At 38.2% G+C, this 20505-nt stretch overlaps 1 protein-coding gene and 1 long non-coding RNA gene across 2 annotated transcripts; one reads left to right on the plus strand and one right to left on the minus strand.

Moving 5' to 3' along the window:
- The first annotated feature begins 231 nt into the window (after positions 1–231).
- On the plus strand, positions 232–649 carry LOC131596187 (uncharacterized). Its single transcript, XR_009282177.1, has 2 exons — positions 232–320; positions 466–649. It is a non-coding gene; the product is annotated as an uncharacterized LOC131596187 (long non-coding RNA).
- A 16084-nt stretch (positions 650–16733) lies between these two features.
- Positions 16734–17733, minus strand: LOC131596186 (uncharacterized). The gene is made up of 5 exons (XM_058868771.1): positions 17547–17733; positions 17350–17460; positions 17169–17250; positions 16984–17079; positions 16734–16898 (listed from the first exon to the last, which is right to left on the minus strand). Exons 1-5 carry the CDS (start codon positions 17657–17659, stop codon positions 16800–16802), a joined length of 501 nt encoding a protein of 166 aa, XP_058724754.1. The 5' UTR covers positions 17660–17733; the 3' UTR covers positions 16734–16799.
- Between the last annotated feature and the right edge of the window lie 2772 nt (positions 17734–20505).

The following is a 20505-nucleotide window of genomic DNA, read 5'->3' on the forward strand; positions in this document are numbered from 1 at the left end:
TATAAATAGGGAGTAACCCTCACTATTTGTAATCAAGTCATTATCTTGTATTCACAGAAGTTGCAGTTGCAAGTGAATAACAGAATTTCCACAGTTTGTGGGCAGAGAGAAACTCTGCAGAAAATACTTTCTCCTTCTCTTTTAATATTTCTGCAAACCCTAATCCTATTTTCTTCATTGTCATCTTTAACGATAAGGAATTACTCAAAGGCTTGAGAGTCTAATTCCAACACTCCCTAACTCTCCAATTCCAAAAGCCATAACTAATTTGTTGCCCAACTCTCCAATGTCAAAAGCCATCACTAATATCCTACTCCCTAGTCAGTATTATACTCTAAAATTTTTACCTATACAATAATATCTTTAAACTCTTATTACACTTTAATATATAGATGTAAATTTTCTTTCATATATGTTTGAAATTATTTACTTTTGAAGTTTAATTTCTCTCTTAAATAGGTGTAGATGTAATGTCTGCATAGTTACCTAATGCATTTTCTTACCATCATGCTACAAATGAGGCTGCTGTAAAGTCTGCAGAATCATCTAATGCATTTTCTTACCATCATGCTGCAAGTAAGACTAATGTAAATTCTAGAGAACCACCTAATGCATTTTCTTACTATGCTGCTAGTGAGCCTGATGTAAATTCCGGAGAATTATCCAATGCATTTTCTTACCATCATGCTGCAAGTAAGACTAATCTAAATTCTAGAGAACCACCTAATGCATTTTCTTATTATGCTGCTAGTGAGCCTGATGTAAATTCTGAAGAATTATCCAATGCATTTTCTTACCATCATGCTGCAAGTAAGACTAATCTAAATTCTAGAGAACCACCTAATGCATTTTCTTACTATGCTGCTAGTGATCCTGATGTAAATTCTGGAGAATTATCCAATGCATTTTCTTACCATCATGCTGCAAGTAAGACTAATTTAATTCTAGAGAACCACCTAATGCATTTTCTTACTATGCTGCTAGTGAGCCTGATGTAAATTCTGGAGAATTATCCAAAGCATTTTCTTACCATCATGCTATAAGTAAGACTAATCTAAATTCTAGAGAACCACCTAATGCATTTTCTTACTATGCTGCTAGTGAGCCTGATGTAAATTCCGGAGAATTATCCAATGCATTTTCGGGTTAGGCACACCCAGTAGTGGTCGGGTTTATTTATTTTTTGATTTCGGATTGTACCTTTCGCACAGTATTATTATTATTTTCGGTTTGTATATATTATTTGGATTGGATTTATCATATTAGTATTTTCAGTTTATCTGTTGCTTATTTTATTTGGCGTTTGCGTTTAATTAAAATGCGAGACTGTTTAAGAAAAAGAATAAAAAAACACAGTTTCTGCATAATTCGGAAGTTCATTTCCGAATTCACCCCCATGAGGTGTTTTCGGAAGTTCATCTTCGAAGACACCCCCCATGAGGTGTTTTCGGAGATGCACTTCCGAATTGTGAAAATTTTTTTTAAAAAAAAAGCGCTTCGGAAGTTCATTTCCGAAGCAGGAGTATTTTGGGATTTTCGCTGGGGGTGACCCCCATAGGGAGGTGGCTAAAGAAATTTTCAAAAGAAATCATAGCAATGCAATATTTTGTAACAACAAGAACAAATTAAATTTAGCAATTAAACTCACATAATTTATACTCTTTCAATTTTACATAATGGGATGTTATGGTACTTTTTCATCATATTATTTACATAGATACTCTTATAAAAACCGAGCCGATTGTTTGTTTTAACATTTAATTTTAAAATTATATTAAGAAAATGATATATTAAGGATTTAGCTTATACAATAATTTATCTTTATTTTTAGAGATGATAATTTGCGTATGTTAATAGGGATTTTTGTGGGAATCATCTCTTCAAAACTTTGAAGTTGGAGAATTTTTCCGTGGGACGGTGATGGAGGGAAAAGTTACTCCGATGGTACCTTGGGATAGGGATTGGAAAAATATCATCCGCCGTGCTGATTACCCGACCCCGAACATATTATTTATATTTTATATCTTATATTTTATTTAATATATAATCACATATATAATTTAACATGTTTTTTTATAAATATATATATATATATATATATATATATATATATATATATATATATATATATATATATATATATATATATATATATATATATATATATATATATATATTAATGTATTAGAAAATGAAGAGTCATTAGCGGATGAATCATTTTTGTTTTGTTTTATTGTATAATGTATTATTTCACTACTCTAATTACTAAACCCTAGAAAATTAATAGTGCATACAATGTACATATCCTTATTTTTTTTCTAAACTCTCTGACTCCTCATTCAACATCTCCTAAGGGGATAGTGTTGTTTTTTACTTTATGTACTGTGACATTACATCATAGTTGTACAAGAACACCATTATACCAACATTACATCAATATTTTGTATTTTTCTAATTCTAAAAAAAGAAAAAAAATTGTATTCTCTTTTTCAATATATCATTGCTTACATGGAGGGACCCAAAGCTAAGTGTGTGGGTCTTGTGGCCCCCAATACACTTATTTATTTGTTAAATTATATGCAAATTATTATAATCATTGTTTATAGAGTACATGAAAGAGAGGAAAAAAAATTTAAATAACCATGTTTAATAAAAAAAATACAGAAAAAACTAAGTTTTCGGGGTATTTACCAAACTGTCTAGGTTTGGGACAGACTGGAAGAGAATGCGCCAAATGAAATGGCGCATAAGTGTAGGATTCTAGTGCATACGCCAAACCATTTGGCTAACCCTAAAATTGAGGGTGTTTGCGCCAAATGGAATGGCGCATAAGTTTAGGGTTTTGCCCTAATTGCCAAACCATTTGGCGCATAAGGCCAATTCCATTTTTTTATTTCTTTTTTTCAATTTTTTTTATGTATTTTAGTTAAGATTTGTTTCCATTTTTTTATTTTTTTTCATTTTATTTATTTATTTTAGTTAAGATTTGTTAATATATTTATTTTTAAAAATCGATTTTTATTTTATTTGTTAAGATATATATATATAAATAAATTTTCAAAATATTTTTTTGTCTAAAAAATGTAGTGTACAAAACGCAAATTGACATTTTGTAAACCGAAAATGTAACATCGATTTCAATAAAATAAAGAAACGAAACATCGATTACAAATAATTAGATAAACGATACAATTGATTAAAGAAAATACAACAAAATGATCAATGGCGTCCATCACCAAGATAGCCATCCGTTCCGCAATTTCGTCTTGTTATGACACGTTTGCCGCGATCGTTGATCCCGCCGCGAATATTGGCACCACCCCTTTCCCTAGCTTTACCCCTACCCCTGCCCCTTTGTGCTTCTTGCTGGGTTTGTGTCACTGGGCCTGGAATTGGGATGTCTCGTGGATCGCTGTCTATGAATTCGTCGACGCCCGCATAATTATCCAGAAAACCGCTGTTGTAAAGTCGGTTACCCATCCCCTCAAACGTGTTAAGTCGTGGTGGTGGAGTGGGTTGGGAAAAGACTTCAGGTTCGTAGCATCCAGCAGCACTAGAACTACCCTGATTAAAGCCAAATTGGTTTGAAGGTGTTGCGTAGCCAGAGGGGGTGCCACGGTAAAAGGATTCACCATGAGGACCATCGTCGGGACTAAGATGAAGGCTAGACGAATCGGGAGTAAGGTTTTGGCCGAATGCCCTTGTGGACCCTGCAAACGCTGCAAATCCGAATGGTTGTGATTGGGTCTGATATTGGTCCGAGGAATGATGGTGGTCTTCATATTCTTGCAATGGTTGAGGCTGGGATTTGAAAAAATTTGATTGTCGGTAGTTGCGTGCCGAACGGGATGGAGTACTGAAAAGATTTTGTTGTTGTTGTTGTTGCAGTTGTTGTTGTTGCTGGAGTTGTTGTTGCTGTTGTTGGAGTTGTTGTTGCTGTAGTTGTTGGCGTTGTTGTAGGCGTTGTTGTTGTCGTTGTTGTTACCGTAGTAGTAGTTGTTGTTGTTGTTCCTCTTCCGGTTGTTGTTGTTGTGGCAAGATGTAGTTGTGTGCACGGGGATCAATTAAATAGAACGGAGCTGCAATAAACAAGTTAGGGGATGTAGCTGTACGATACCAACTCGTGTATTCAGGAGAAGGTTTCATTTCATGGTCACTGACGGGGAAGTTCAGGACATACTGGCGACGGTCCTTCCACATCTGGCGGTGATCGGGTGCAAAATCCTTCCAGTTTTGGTGTGTCCATTGATGGTTAACTCTTCTGAGGTGCCACACTCCCAAGTCAACTGGAGGGTCGGGTATCCGTTGACGCATCCCAAACTGAAGCATTACCCGGTCACTTTGATGCATTTCTATGATGTTGTACCGGATTAGGCAACACTTTGTCGTCTAAATTTCTGCATCCTGAGCTCTAGGCTCATACTCGCATTCGAGATACGGTCGCCATATGAACTGCATGCATGAGAGTTATACATTATTTCGGGAAAAATTATTTATAAAAAATACTCTAAAAAAAAAAGAAAAGGATTAGAGATAATACTTGATGGGGTCCTAGGTGATCAATTAGCGTGCGGTACATTGTGATATTTGACCGCGGATTAAGTGTGAAGTCCATTTTTTACACACAAAATCTACAACGAAAATATTATGATTTAGTTAGAATGGAGTAGAATGTGTACGAAAAAAATGGTATACTAAAAACTTACCTCAGCGCATACGGAAAGGTCCAGCTGCCATTGTTAACCGGGGCCAGTATGGGCATCCTCCACCACCCCCACACCTGCACCAACAGGGCGCATCCATAAAATGTGCAAGAATCAGCTCTTGAGTTCTTGGACAGTGATTGGTACACCGTGGCCAGCACTGCAGACCCCTAGCTATAAAGACCAACCCTAGTAAAATCCATTAGTAGACGAAGATACATAAAGTTAACAGTATTACCAGTGCTATCTAGGAACAAAACGTTTCCAATTAGCAGGAGTAGATAGCACCTAGTTTTTTGAAGTATGGTCTCTTGGGGAGACGCATCATTCAAGTGAAACCGATCATAATACTCACTTAACCTCTTAAGGTTAACACCTTGCCCCCTAGCACCAACTGCTCCCTCTATCAAGTCTATGCCAATTGCCTGAAAGCATAAGGAATTCGCCTGCATGACACAACCATTAATTGCCTTACCGTCAACTGGAAGGCCTAGCAACATATGAACGTCCTCCAGGGTGATGGTGCACTCCCCTGTTGGAAGATGGAAGGTGTGTGTCTCCGGCCTCCAGCGTTCCAGCAAAGCAAGAACAAATTTGTGGTCAATAGAAGACTCGGCGATTCTACTAATGGGTCCGAAACCAGCAACGTCCAAGTATGGTCTAATGCGGTCGTCCGGAGCTATGGTCGAGTGACTACGAGTGCGAAAACGTTGAGCATTCTGAAAATAGTATGTATGCCAAAGAAATTCAGTTAGTTAATCACAGACAGTTGCATGATATTAATGTAATACTAAAATACTTACAAAGGCAGCGATGTTCTCGGGGGTTCCTTTGTGTGTATCACCCAATGTTAGGAGAGACATGGTTGAAGGAAGAAAATTTGGAAGTTGATTGCAATAGGATTGTTGTGAGAGTAGATGAGTGATAATGATGCGAATTCCGCAGAGTTCTAAGTGGTTTATATACTCATGAGGCAAAAACAGTAACAAGCTGCATGCTGGACATGTCAACACTTCCATAGTTGCTAGGTGTTGCTTCGGCAGAAATTGTTGGCATGCATGCAGGCTAACTTTCGGTGACAAGACATGGTGACATGTGTTGCACCCTAAAATTTGCCCATCTAATTATTCTTAATTGGCTTATTACTTTAACTTCATTTACATCTTAGGTCATTAATACATCATGCATTCATTAAGAATAATGTTGGTTCATTAAATTAGTGGTGGTGGATCAAAGGCATCGACTGGATCAGGGTCTATTTCCCTATGAATGCGTCCATCAAAGTTTCTATTTAGACCAACTCGATTTGGTATTTCAGTATTCATTTACTAACCAAGGAGATCTTTTCTATGGAACTCGGGTATAAATATTTGGCGCACTGCTTGAATTATATGTTATGGTGCTCATCTAAGTTGGCAAAGGAGGAGAAGATTTAAATTCAAAATAATGCGACTTTGTTTCGAATGGGAAAAGAGGTTATTTGAACAGAGGTTATGTGAACGTAGTTCACAAGATACCAACTTCATGACTTCAAAGCCATTATTCAACATTCAAGTTCAATAGCATTCAAGATCCCTTTGCAAAATAAGAGGAGATTCGATTTTGAACTCTAACCCCAAAGACTCATACATTACAAGGTCCAAGGAAATTCATTTAAATGCCATTCAGCATACCTTTCAATTAAACATTACAAAAGGTCTCACACATCAAAGTTCCAAGCTTACAAATTTTATTACAACAATCCTAATTTATTACAAGGGCGCTACAAATCGCAAAAGAAATATTACACCGGAGAAAAGAACTCGTTGCAGCCATCTAAGTACATATTACAAACTCAACAAATTCAGGTTTCAAACCCTTCATCATGTATACAATCCATCTCAACCCCCATGTTCCAAGCTAAGCCAAAACCTGCAACAAATCAACATCACACAAAAATCAAAAACAAACAAAAACTAAAGAGCCGAACTACGGCGCTCTGATTCCCGAAAGGGATACGTAGGCATCAAGTCGCGGGGCTTGAACGAGCACAACTATTTATAAACCTTTTTTTCCCCCGTGTTTCTTCTTTCATTTGCATGCATTCCCTTAGCATTAAGCTTTAGATTTATACACCCTTAGATAGCAACAAACATAAGTGGATCCTGTGGAGTACTACAGACGTGAGGGGTGCTAATACCTTCCCCTCGCGTAACCGACTTCTTACCCGATCTCTGGTCGCAAGATCTTTTCTTATCCTTTTCTTATTCTAGGTTTTCTGATATTCCTTTCCCTCTTTGGGATAAATATATTGGTGGCGACTCTGTCTGATTTTCGCGAGCGTGCGACAGCTGGCGACTCTGCTGGGGACTAGCTTAGTCAATCCTAGCTTGTGTTTGCTTTCTTTTCTTTGGGTGTTTATTTATTGCTTTATTGCTTTATTACTTTATTGCTTTATTGCTTTATTTCTTTATGCATCGCATTTTATTTTCATATACTATGATTATTATTCTGCTGTCTGTTGGGATGGGATGTTACTGATTTGAGGTAAAAGGCCCAATACCCAGGCCAGAGTTGACACATAGGATACCTAGGATAGAGTGGATAGTCATGACGCCGATGAGATGCCAGGTCTTGTCTAGTGCGATCATGAGACCCACGCCCAGTCGAGGTTCAAATGGGGTATCATCGTTGGCATGTAGATGCAACAATGGTGGTATCTCAGGAGAACTGATAACGCTGGTTGCCATATTGACCTACCCTGACCTAGACTACACCCGTGAGTGGGGAGGGAATCATATTCTTAACAGGTACAGGTACATGTTCTGTTGGTGACTATTGGTTCTCCTGATATTTAAAAAGAACGTCGAACCTTTGATCCTGGAACATTTGACTTATACAGAAGCTATACATCAGTTATCTATCAGAATCAACGTCGAACCTCTGAATCTAGAGGATTCGACCTTATTTGACTTATGCAAAAGCTATCTATCAGAATCAACGTCGAACCTCTGAATCTGGAGGGTTCGACCATCTTTGACTTATGCACGAGCTATTTATCCAGAAAGCAACGTCGAACCTCTGAATCTGGAGGATTCGACCATATCTTATTGACCATGAGAAGTTGTTATCCAAGAGGCCTTGATCCTTGATCCTGATTTATATTGCATTTGCATTAACATTTTGCATTCATGCATGTGCATTCATGGTTACCAATACTCTTACCTATTTCTCTCCAACAGATCAGTCAAGACGATTCCTCCACACCGATATCTGACAAGAGCTCACAGAAGAAGAATCATGGAGAATTACGAACAAGATCAAGCTGCCATTAGAGAAGAGATGGATCAAATGAAAACTAAGGTCGATGCTATCCTGGAAGCTATCCAAGCCTTGCGAACTGAAAGGGTTCCTGCTACACAAGAGATTCCCGTTGTTGGTGACCAAGCTGCTGCTAGCCAACTTGAGGTCGTTCCACCTTCTTCTACTCCATTTGAGTTCCAAGCAAGGACTAATACTACTCTTGGGATGCCATTCAACTTCATGACTGTTGATACCCTTGGAGCTCCAAACCAAGGTGGGACTATACCCGTGACTTCTGGAGCAATGACTATGGCTGATCCCGTCTTCCCACTCCTTGTGCCACCTTCTCAAACAGAGATTCCTATTCCTGCTTTTTGTGGTACTCGTTCTGCTAATCCAGAAATGCAAACAATACCAACTGCTGAAAGAGCTCGACCCGTTGAGAAATCTGCTGAGAAGTACAAAATCCTTGAGGAAAGAATTCGAGCCATTGAAGGATTTAGCGCCTATGGGATGGATGCTGAGGATATGTGTCTAGTTCCTAATCTGGTTGTCCCTCCTAAGTTCAAGACTCCCGACTTCCAGAAGTACAAGGGTTTAAGCTGTCCGAAGAGCCATATCATCATGTATTGTCGTAAGATGGCTTCTCACATCCACAGCGACTCATTGCTCATTCACTGCTTCCAAGATAGCTTATCTGGGGCATCTCTGAACTGGTATATGAATCTGGAGCGTAATAGAATCCGATCTTGGAAGGATTTGTCTGATGCTTTCCTCAAGCAATATCAGTATAACATTGACATGGCACCGACTAGGTTGCAACTTCAAAATCAAGTGCAAAGGACCAATGAGACATTCAAAGAGTATGCTCAAAGGTGGAGAGAAATGGCTGCTCAAGTGAATCCACCACTTTCTGAATCCGAACTGGTTGACATGTTCATGAACACTCTTCAAGGACATTACTATGAGAGAATGGTTGGTAGTGTTTCTTCTGGTTTCTCTGATCTAGTCAGGATTGGTGAAAGAATTGAGAATGGTTTGAAAATTGGAAAGATCCAGAATCCCGCCAATGCTGCTGCTGCAAACCAATATGGGTACAAGAAACCTCAGGGTAACTTTGTCAAGAAGAAAGAAGGCGAGACCAGTGCCACCTATGCTCAAGATCAAGCTCCTTGCTATCAAGTGGCCGCCACCGCCCCTCAAGCTTATGTGGCACCTGTTGGTCAACAACCTTGGGTCCCTTATCAACAATATGTCCAACAACAACAACAAGGTTTCCAACAACAAGGTTATCAGCAGAGACAAGGTCAACAGAGGCAGAATAGGCCTAAAAGGGTGTATGATCGTATACCAATGACCTATAGCCAACTTCTCGCCGCCTTGCTTGATCAAAAACTGATTCAATTAGCCGAAGCGAGGCCTCCTCCTAATCCTCTCCCTCCAAATTACAAGATTAATGCCAAGTGTGAATTCCACTCTGGAGGATCCGGTCACACCACTGAAGAGTGCAGAGTTCTCAAAGACAAGGTTCAGGATCTGCTTGATGCAAAGGAGATTACATTCACACCTGTGGCACCTAATGTGGTCAATAATCCCATGCCACCTCACAATGGAGCTTCCACCAGTGGACCATGAAGACTTTATGTTTGTCAGAGAACATTTCACTTGCATTAGAATAAGGCCAAGCTTGCCATTGTATAGATTTCTTTAGTATTTTCAATTGTATTACTTTTGTTGTTATCAAGTACTTCTCATTGTAAGAAACTCATTTTGTTTGAATAAATAAAAATAATGTAATATACATGTTTTTCTCAAATCATTTCATCTTTGTCATTATGTTCATCGATATTCAACTCATTTGTCTTAAGCAACTAAAAAAGGAGAATGATGAAAATAAAAAATACATGAACTACTAACTGTATGCTTTTGGAACAAAGATCCTGCTGACGATGTACAGGCATTATTTCAATTCCTAAACACCGGAGTTATAAGGGAGTGAAACCTTCGTCAACCCCTTTGAGCCTAAGGAGTAGTAGTTTCTTTTCAAAAATAACAAAACCCTCAATCTTAACCAGGGGCAGGGTAGTCTTCAGTTAGTGCGACCGAGCGCTCAACTTTCAGGTATTCCATCAGAGGATCAATCATATCCCATCTCTCACAACAAAAGAAGAAGAGCACAATCCACAATGGATGTCTCTCATCCACCGAGAAGAAGGCAGTCACAACCTTTTCTTCAAGTCAATCACCAAAGTCATATAACTTGTTCCCAAACGAGACAAAAAAGAAAAAAAAAAAGAGAATGAAAAGAAAGTCATGAATCATGATAAAAAAAAGAAAAAGGAAGAAAGAAACAATAGCCCGCTAAGTCAAAAAAAAAAAGAAGCTTTGAAGCAATTGACTTAGGCAAAAATTAGGGCATATCCCGCTGGACGACGAAAACCAAAATCAAGAGAAACTTTTTGTCCAGGCAAAAATTAGGGAAAGCAAAAGACAAAGCAAAAGAAGAAAATCCCCCAAGGGACAAGTTGTAGTGACTATCAATAAAAGCATCAAAGGGTGACTGCCACCTCCATCAAAGCTATAAAGGATCCTCATCCATCAAAATCCTTCCTGAAAGGTGAATACTCGTGTCAAGCTATCTGAACATAGGACTGGAGAACATCACGAAGAAGGGGTGGGTTAAGTAGAACTTGAGCCTTTATCCTTTGTTTCTTAAACCGTGAACCCGGCCACGTTACAACCCTCAAAAGTCCTAATTGAAGCAGGGTTCGTTCTGAAAGCATACAAACTGTGAAATCATATCAAACTGACTCCTAATGTTGCTGCGTCATTTGTGTTAGTATCAGTACAACATTTTGACAAATAAAAACTTTTCTTTGAGATTAACATGTGCATTGCATTCTCATTATCTTTCCAAAACAGAATTGTCTCTAACTTGAAAATAAGTACTTGATACCAAGGAAAGTTCAACATTGAAATTCCATCGAGTAGTCTTACAAAGGCAAAGGTTGGTCATCTGCTGAGCAAATATCCAAAGAATCCACTAAGTGGAAGAGTTCCTTTTCAATCTGGGGCATTCATTCCATGATCAACACTGGGGCAGACCATTACAAATCTCCATGATTCAGGCATCATCAGAATTCTATTTCAAAGAGATCTTACAAGCTGGGGCAAGCTAGTGACAATTCTTTCTTCCATCCCCAAGCAAGTGTCAGATATCAAGACAAGTGTCGAGGAGTCAAGCCAAACACCTCACCTTCACAAGGGCTATCCTTCAAGCAACAACCTTCCTGCAAGGATTCCTCCATCCACTCCTTGTATCTTGGAGACAATCATTCCATCCATAGTCATACATGCATCATGCATATCATTGCATTCTCATTATCATTTGTTCCACATGATCCAATCATCAATAAAGCAGGGGCATATACCCTACCTTGATTCTCAAGCAGAGTTTCAGAACTCCACCTGATCTATTCCACATCAAAGAAGAAACCCTAATCAATCAGTACACTGCATATAGAAATCATTGCACCGCATCTTCAGAAGTGCATAAAATAAATCAAACATTGCATGTGAAGCCTAAGCCGAGTTACTCATCAGATGAGGTCCCTACAAAGCATTCAATTGATATTCCACTAGATCACTCAGAATTACCATTGTGGTGTCATATCCCAAAGTCAATCATGTTCATCTTTCTTCAACCCAGAGTTGATGTTTGTGTGTTCAACCCAGAGTTGATTTTCCTTTCATCTTTGACCCCGAGTTAATTATACTTTCCCACTCAACCCAGAGTTGACGGTTATCCTTTATCCTTTTTCCCACTCAACCCAGAGTTGACGGTTGTCCCTTGTTCAATCCAGAATTGATTTCTCTTTCCCACTCAACCCAGAGTTGACGGTTATCTTTTCCCTTTTCCCACTCACTCAGAGTTGACGGTCACCTTTTATTCAACCCAGAGTTGATGTTTGTCTTTTATTCAACCCAGAGTTGATGCTTACCTTTTTCCCACTCACTCAGAGTTGACGGTTATCTTTTATCCTTTCCCACTCACTCAGAGTTGACGGTTATCTTTTATTCAACCCAGAGTTGACGGTTATCTTTTCTCTTTCCCACTCAACCCAGAGTTGATGGTTATCCCTTGTTCAATCCAGAATTGACTTCTCCTTTTTCCCACTCAACCCAGAGTTGACGGTTGTCCTTTGTTCAATCCAGAATTGATTCTTTTTCCCACTCAACCCAGAGTTGACGGTCATCTTTTATTCGACCCAGAGTTGATCTTTTTCCCATTCAACCCAGAGTTGACGGTTACCCTTTTATTCAATCCAGGATTGACTCCTCCTTTCCCACTCAACCCAGAGTTGGCAGTTATCTTCTTTCTCTCCCATTCAACCCAGAGTTGATGGTTATTCCTAATTGATCATCTTTCCTCTTTCAACCCAGAGTTGAATTACCTTCTTTCAACCCAGAGTTGATGTCTACCCATTGTCTTCAACTTAGAGTTGATTTCCCTTTATCCTTCAACCCAGAGTTGACCCACGTTTCTTTTTCAACCCAGAGTTGACGTTTATTTCATTTCTAACCCAGAGTTGAATTACTTTCTCTCAACCCAGGGTTGATGTCTATCTCTTGTTTTCAACCCAGAGTTGATATTCTTACTTTTTTCTCAACCCAGAGTTGATGCCTATACCTCGTCCCACTAATACTGATTTCTCCTTCCGTTATCAACCCAGAGTTGATGTTTACCTCTTATTCGACCCAGAGTTGACTTCCCCTTTATTCTTCGACCCAGAGTCGACCCGCTATTCTTCTTCAACCCAGAGTTGAGTTCTATTTCATTTCTAACCCAGAGTTAATTTGTTCAATCCAGAGTTGATACAATCTTCCTTAGTGGATTTGACACCATTTCTTTCCCAGTGGATCATACCTCGCGAGGCAAATTTTCAGGTTCACTTGGTATTTAATCTTCTTCCACCTTGAATGTTCGAAAGGCTAGCACCAATCTCACTTTCAGGTTCAAGATGATTAAATAGGGGCAGCTGTTGCACCCTAAAATTTGCCCATCTAATTATTCTTAATTGGCTTATTACTTTAACTTCATTTACATCTTAGGTCATTAATACATCATGCATTCATTAAGAATAATGTTGGTTCATTAAATTAGTGGTGGTGGATCAAAGGCATCGACTGGATCAGGGTCTATTTCCCTATGAATGCGTCCATCAAAGTTTCTATTTAGACCAACTCGATTTGGTATTTCAGTATTCATTTACTAACCAAGGAGATCTTTTCTATGGAACTCGGGTATAAATATTTGGCGCACTGCTTCAATTATATGTTATGGTGCTCATCTAAGTTGGCAAAGGAGGAGAAGATTTAAATTCAAAATAACGCGACTTTGTTTCGAATGGGAAAAGAGGTTATTTGAACAGAGGTTATGTGAACGTAGTTCACAAGATACCAACTTCATGACTTCAAAGCCATTATTCAACATTCAAGTTCAATAGCATTCAAGATCCCTTTGCAAAATAAGAGGAGATTCGATTTTGAACTCTAACCCCAAAGACTCATACATTACAAGGTCCAAGGAAATTCATTTAAATGCCATTCAGCATACCTTTCAATTAAACATTACAAAAGGTCTCACACATCAAAGTTCCAAGCTTACAAATTTTATTACAACAATCCTAATTTATTACAAGGGCGCTACAAATCGCAAAAGAAATATTACACCGGAGAAAAGAACTCGTTGCAGCCATCTAAGTACATATTACAAACTCAACAAATTCAGGTTTCAAACCCTTCATCATGTATACAATCCATCTCAACCCCCATGTTCCAAGCTAAGCCAAAACCTGCAACAAATCAACATCACACAAAAATCAAAAACAAACAAAAACTAAAGAGCCGAACTACGGCGCTCTGATTCCCGAAAGGGATACGTAGGCATCAAGTCGCGGGGCTTGAACGAGCACAACTATTTATAAACCTTTTTTTTCCCCCGTGTTTCTTCTTTCATTTGCATGCATTCCCTTAGCATTAAGCTTTAGATTTATACACCCTTAGATAGCAACAAACATAAGTGGATCCTGTGGAGTACTACAGACGTGAGGGGTGCTAATACCTTCCCCTCGCGTAACCGACTTCTTACCCGATCTCTGGTCGCAAGATCTTTTCTTATCCTTTTCTTATTCTAGGTTTTCTGATATTCCTTTCCCTCTTTGGGATAAATATATTGGTGGCGACTCTGTCTGATTTTCGCGAGCGTGCGACAACATGCATGCAGCTCATAACTAGGTGACAGATCGGGTAGCATGCATGCAGCTCATAACTAGGTGACAGCTCGGGTAGGATGCATGCAGTAGTAGGAAGAATCGTGCCAGGAATCTTATCAGGAATCTTATCAGGAACCGGTTCAGAAAATGACTCAGACGCATGCTAGGTTACAGTATCAACCAAGATATTCAACCAAGATATTCACCTTGCATTAGATTTGGTCAGATCTATTAGAGCAGATTCTGAAGTTTTTGTAACAGTCTAATGTTGCACCTTCTAGTGTGACATCTTGACTTCATCTTCTTTGAACACCAAGTAAGAGAATAAAAAACTAAATAATTATGGTAAACACAAATAGAAATTATTCTTAAATCCTCTCAAGAACACCATACATCTCATTATAGATAAAACATCCTTTTCATGATGGCAATTACCATCAGACGTCACTCAATTGACTTATTTTTATCACAATAGTCATCATTCCTTCGGTGATAGGCAGGTGGAGCAGACAGGCCACATCATGGAGGGAGATGGTCAACTCCCCAACAGGAAAGTGGAAAGACTACGTCTCCTTGTGCCACCTTTCGGAAAATGTCCCCTGCGTGTCGTGGCTTATGGTAACATATCTGATACATCATAATCCACCAAGTTCGGATCCAGTAACAACATCATTAAACCAATGAGCCCGCGGTTTAAAGAGATCAAATATTTTCTGCAAATGGTTCACGGATTTTATAGGCATTCGTTCCTGTCACAACCAAAAAAACAATGTTAGTAACCCGTTTAAATTCATTTTGAATATTTGAAGTAAACCATTTAAGGTGATAGCTTAAAGTTGGGGGAGTTTTTCATTAAATGTTCAAGTCATCACATTCCTATCCATTGTGAGATTATTTCTCCACTTTCTCCCTAAGTGTGAGTCTACTTAGGCATTTTGATACAAGTAATTCCTATCCATTGTGAGATTATTTCTCCACTTTCTCCCTCAAGTGTGAGTCTACTTAGGCATTTTGATACAAGTAAGTTGGTCTCTTTTTTGAACCAAAGGCTCATGATACCATTTGTACTAGGGAGCATTGATATATAGTGTATGAATAAACATCTTTGTGAGGGACACACCACTTATCCACCAAAAATCTTAAGGTGTGATAGGTGAGTGGGTTCTCCCACTCATAAATATTCTAGACACCATATTTCTATTTAATGTGAGACTATTTCTCCACTTACTCACACTTGTATTTTATTATTCTAACCGAATATGAGAAATATTTAATGTATAAGATGCATATATCTTGATTTAACGTCTTATTGCTCTTATTTATAAAAATATATTAGTTTTTTAACTAGAAATCTTTCTATATAAGATTATTTTCTAAATAGACAGGTGCTACACTATACTTTATTCTATCATCCTATTCTATGGTTCTCCTTCAATCAATTACTTAACCAATTAAATAAATACACGCCATTCTTAGATAATGTTATCCTGTATTATAATGAAGGAAGGATAAAATAATTAAGAAGCCGGATCGTGAACCATGAGGAAATGAAAATTATTGTTTTATCTTCCCACAATTACTGCACATGCAAGTCCATCTTCCCAAACTCACTCCAAACACACCTTTATTTGAAAAATATTAGATAATGGCCATTCTGCACCGCTTCCTAACAAAGTCACACGTTTGCAAATCTGCATGGCACCACCGCTTGAAATAAAGCAATTTTAATAATTACATATTACCATCCATTCTCTACATTATATAAAGACAGCATGTGTCTTTGTTTTTCATTCCATCTCAACTTCTTCTCTTCATCATTTCATTTATCCAATATGAAGTTTCATTTCTTTTACATTCACTACAACACGCTGGGGCTTTAAAAGCGCTTATTTTGGGCTTTTAAAGCGCTTAAAAGCGCTGTAAAAGCTGGCGCTGGCGTAGGTAACAAAAGCGCTTCTGAAAGCGTTCTGGTAGACGCCCCTATAAGAGCGCTTTTCTGGAAAAAGCGCTCTGGTAGGCCCCCCTATAAGAGCGCTTTCCTGGAAAAAGCGCTCTGGTAGACCCCCCTTTAAGAGTGCTTTTTCCAGCAAAGCGCTCTGATAGCCCCCCTATGAGAGCGCTTTTTCTGGAAAAAACGCTCTGATAGCCCCCCCTATAAGAGCGTTTTTCCAAAAGCGCTTTCGTATGTTGCGTTTTTTTATTTTTTATGCTTTTTTTATTAATCTTTGGCAGCGCTTTTACTAAGAAGCGCTTTAGTAGGTGGACCTTTAAGAGCGCTTTTTAAAAGCGCTGTCGTTGCTAAATGAGGTATTTTAATGTGCATCCTGTAATTTAATCCTCCCAGTCGACCTGTAATATTTTCGACCTGTAATATGTTTTCAACCTGTAATATTTTCGACCTGTAATTTATTTTCGACGATATTATTTCAGCCATCAGTAAGACAATATATATACTAATATAATACCATTATAATATCCAAAATTATATATATACATCATTACAACATCAATAATATTATAGTTCAAATCGACACAAATCCTACATGAAAAATTGCTTAATATAAAATTGACACAAATCCTCTTTTATTTCTTCCAACTTAAGTCTCGGGTACCCAGCAGCACGGAATTCGTCAAGGTACTACAAAATAAAAACATAATATGAATGATATATTTAGTTAAATGTAATAAATTATATGAAATTATCTTAAGTTATAAATTCATACCGTGAGCGGAATCTCTAATTGATTCGCCTGAAGGATTTCTTTCATAAACCTCAAAACAAAGTATCCGCAATCGTAACTGTTTCGCTGTTGCGGACACTACATAGAAAAACAAATAAGATTCTATAGTTGTCTTGTTTTATCAAGTAGCATAAATATTATAAGCAAAATTGTGAAAAATAATGTACCTGCACTTGGATCCAAGTAATGTTGTTAGATTTAGTCCGGGATACCTGTGCGTCCCGTTGACTTCGGAACACTTGTATTGATCTAATTAACAAATATATAAAAGCCTATGTTTAGATCAATCCCACAAATAAGTAAATATATAAATATACACGAATATATATTTAGAACGATCTCACTTACAAATCAACGATGTCCTTCATAGCCGGATAATTGGTCCATTCACCATTTACCGAATTCAGATAATACACGACTTCCCTTATAGGGTTGATAGCAAGCAGCAACCAGTGTGCTCTATAAATTTAAACAATAGGTTATATGAAAATTTTGCTATACACAAAAGAAACAAAGATTAGATGAACAAAGAATGAGAAACTAACCCTACTGGTCGGGTATTATACGCCCAAAGATGCAGACTTTCTGTATTGCCGGTGGACATGAATCTATCGACTAAGCGCTGTCTAACTGATTCCGGTTCTGAAGCAATTGCCATTCCGCTGCAATGGGCGGAAGACACGAAACGGAATCTGTTAGACAATGGATTCCCGCGCAACACTCTGTCATACAACAACCTTAAATAAAAACATAATAAACATTAGATTATTTTCATTGAAATGTGTAAATAAATTATATTGTGGGACTAATTAAATAATATATCGGATGAGTGAATATTACCGGATGTATGAGTGCATATTACTGACGCCTAGTTGATCATGCCTAAAAATCTCTTCCAAGTCATCAATTGTAATAAGTGACTTGAATTCAATACCGAAGACACTTTCATCCATATCGATTTCACGTAAAGCACCATCCTTCAAATCGAACATATCAACCATTGTTGCGAGCGTCGACCGGTATCGAGGCACAAAAGCACCGCCTTTTTTTGCCGCTGGCTTCGGAGGACCAGTGGGTGGTACGCTACGAACTTGCTGCGTCACTTGTTGTGACTCCCGAGCGGATGCCTAAAAATCATATAAGTTAGGTAAAATATAAAATCATGCAGATTTAGATTCAGATTATATATTAACACTTTAAATGTACCTCTTTTAGTGATGCAACAGACTCCTCCTCCTGTAAAATCCCTTTACCCTTAATTGCGGGTTTTATAGGAGCAGTCTAAAATTAAAATGTAAAAAATAATTAATAAACGGTTTAGAATTGACATTCGAAAACTAAATGATTCATAATCGTTTTCAATATACCTCATCACTAATGGTAATGAGCTCCGAGGGCCATGCAACAAATGATCCTATTGCATCTCGCAGCAATGTCGTCTCTGAGACCATGTCAGGTACCGGTAGCATCGCATCATGGTCTACTACAACATCCACCGATACTTTCAGGTGTCCATCCGGGAGCGGTCTATGGTGAAGTAAATCTCCCACAGTGTTGTGCACTTTTCCCTTGCCAACTAGGCGATAATACGGTGCGGATAAGTATAGTTGGCAAGAAGAAATGCCCTAAACCAATAGTAAATATAAAGTCATTATCGTTGATAAAATAGAACAATTTGTAAGGAAAAAAAATTATAATTACCTCGGGAAATTTCCTTTGACAGTTGATACTAGCCTTATCACTAGTTTCTTTCACCGATGAAGTGTTGCACTTTTCTCTCATATACATCTCTTTATCTCTTTACAATTCAGAGACTTGTGCTTGCAATTCCTGCAACTTTTGCAACACTTCTTCATTGGTAGGATTTCTTCTCCTAGGACTCTTGTAAAAAGAGGTTGGAGTCACACCATGACCCTTACCCCTCACCCGACCGGGATACTCAGGAGCATCTAGTGCTCTACTAAGTACGCTCCCCTCACCGGTGGATGCCGATTGCGACAAGGTCTCCTGTAATTCATTTACATTAAAAAATCATTTATATATTAAAAAACATTTGATTTAATTAAAGACACAATATTATACTTACACATTCAGTAAAAACTCTCTGAACTTCGGGATCGACAGCTTGATTCTTGCCCACACGAGCTTCCCTCCACAACACATGTACAGGAAGTGAGGTTTCCTCACTTTTAGTCTCCTCTAACTATGCATTGACACAAATGATAAAATCGTCAAATAAAACACATTTAGACAATTAATTAAAACGCATTTCTATTTACTTACAATTTTATCCTTCAAGCGTGCATATCCCAAACGCCCTTTTTTGTATGGATATGCGGGTTTTGATGCTCTCGCGCTATTTGTGACATTCCTTTTCCGAAAATCTTCATTTCTTTGCTTTACAAACTTAACCCAATCTTCTTCATCAATGAAGATCTCATACTTTTTTGGCCGTCCCGGCACCTCTTCAAGAAAGTTTCCATCTTTATCCTTAAGATAGTTATTTGTCAAAAAAGCTTTCCACCCTCTATATCTTTTTCCGACCAAACTAAGTATGTAGCGTCTACGCTCATCTGGTATGTCAAAAGTCCTCTGCAAAAAAACATACGCATAGTGTGTTAGTATAAGTAATGTAAACAATTTATCGTCAAGATAATAACAACAACCATATATGGTATATACCTGAATCGGTCTCACTACGATACATGCGTCTAAATCTCGGAATTATAGGAAAATACCATAAGACTTTAGCAGGAGACAACTTTTTCTTATATCGAGGGGCACCACATTTAGGACACTCATTCAACGCTGCATACTCGTTTCGAAACAAAACGCAATCGTTTGGACATGAATGTATCTTATCATAGCTCATGCCAATAGAGGACAACATCTTTTTGGCTTCATACGTTCGATTGGGAAGAACATTATCCTCTGGTAGCATATCTTTCATAAGGGCTAATAACTCTGTGAAACTTTTATCCGACCATCCATTGTCCGCCTTTAAGTTGTACAACTTTAACACCGCAGACAATCTTGTGAATTTTGAACAACCATCATACAACGGTTTCTCTGCATCGCTTACCAACCTCTCAAACATTTTGGGACAATCCGCAAGATCTTCTTCAAGCGCTTCTGCAATCTCTTTGACTCGATCGCAATCGTATGTGTCTGTGCAATCGTCGTTTGAAGCATACTTCCTATTACAACTCGACTCAGCATTCCCGTTACTTTTCTCACCATGCATTGTCCAACATGTATAACTTCTATCAATTCCAAACCGTAGTAAATGGGATGCCAACTTATTCCCGTCAAACTTACCCCCATAACAGCAACCTAAGCAAGGACACGGCATTCGAAGCGGGTCTTTGGAGTGCGCAACCGCAAACTCAACGAATTCCCATACCCCTTTCTCGTACTCTTTCGACAATCGGTTTGAATTCATCCATGTCTTATCCATGTCTTAATTAAGCTAAACAAATGCTTCTTGGTTTCTCTATCAGGTAC

Source organism: Vicia villosa, linkage group LG4 (genome assembly GCF_029867415.1).
Source record: "Vicia villosa cultivar HV-30 ecotype Madison, WI linkage group LG4, Vvil1.0, whole genome shotgun sequence".
Taxonomy (NCBI): Eukaryota; Viridiplantae; Streptophyta; class Magnoliopsida; order Fabales; family Fabaceae; genus Vicia; species Vicia villosa.

Bases quoted from the DNA above. Each gene is read 5' to 3' on its own strand.
- LOC131596186 (XM_058868771.1), bottom strand. From the start codon at position 17,659: ATGGCAATTGCTTCAGAACCGGAATCAGTTAGACAGCGCTTAGTCGAT. The intron at 17,251-17,349 runs GTAAGTGAGATC...TTTGTTAATTAG, and splicing joins ATGAAGGACATCGTTGATTT to ATCAATACAAGTGTTCCGAA. The intron at 16,899-16,983 runs GTATGAATTTAT...TTTATTTTGTAG, and splicing joins AATTAGAGATTCCGCTCACG to TACCTTGACGAATTCCGTGC.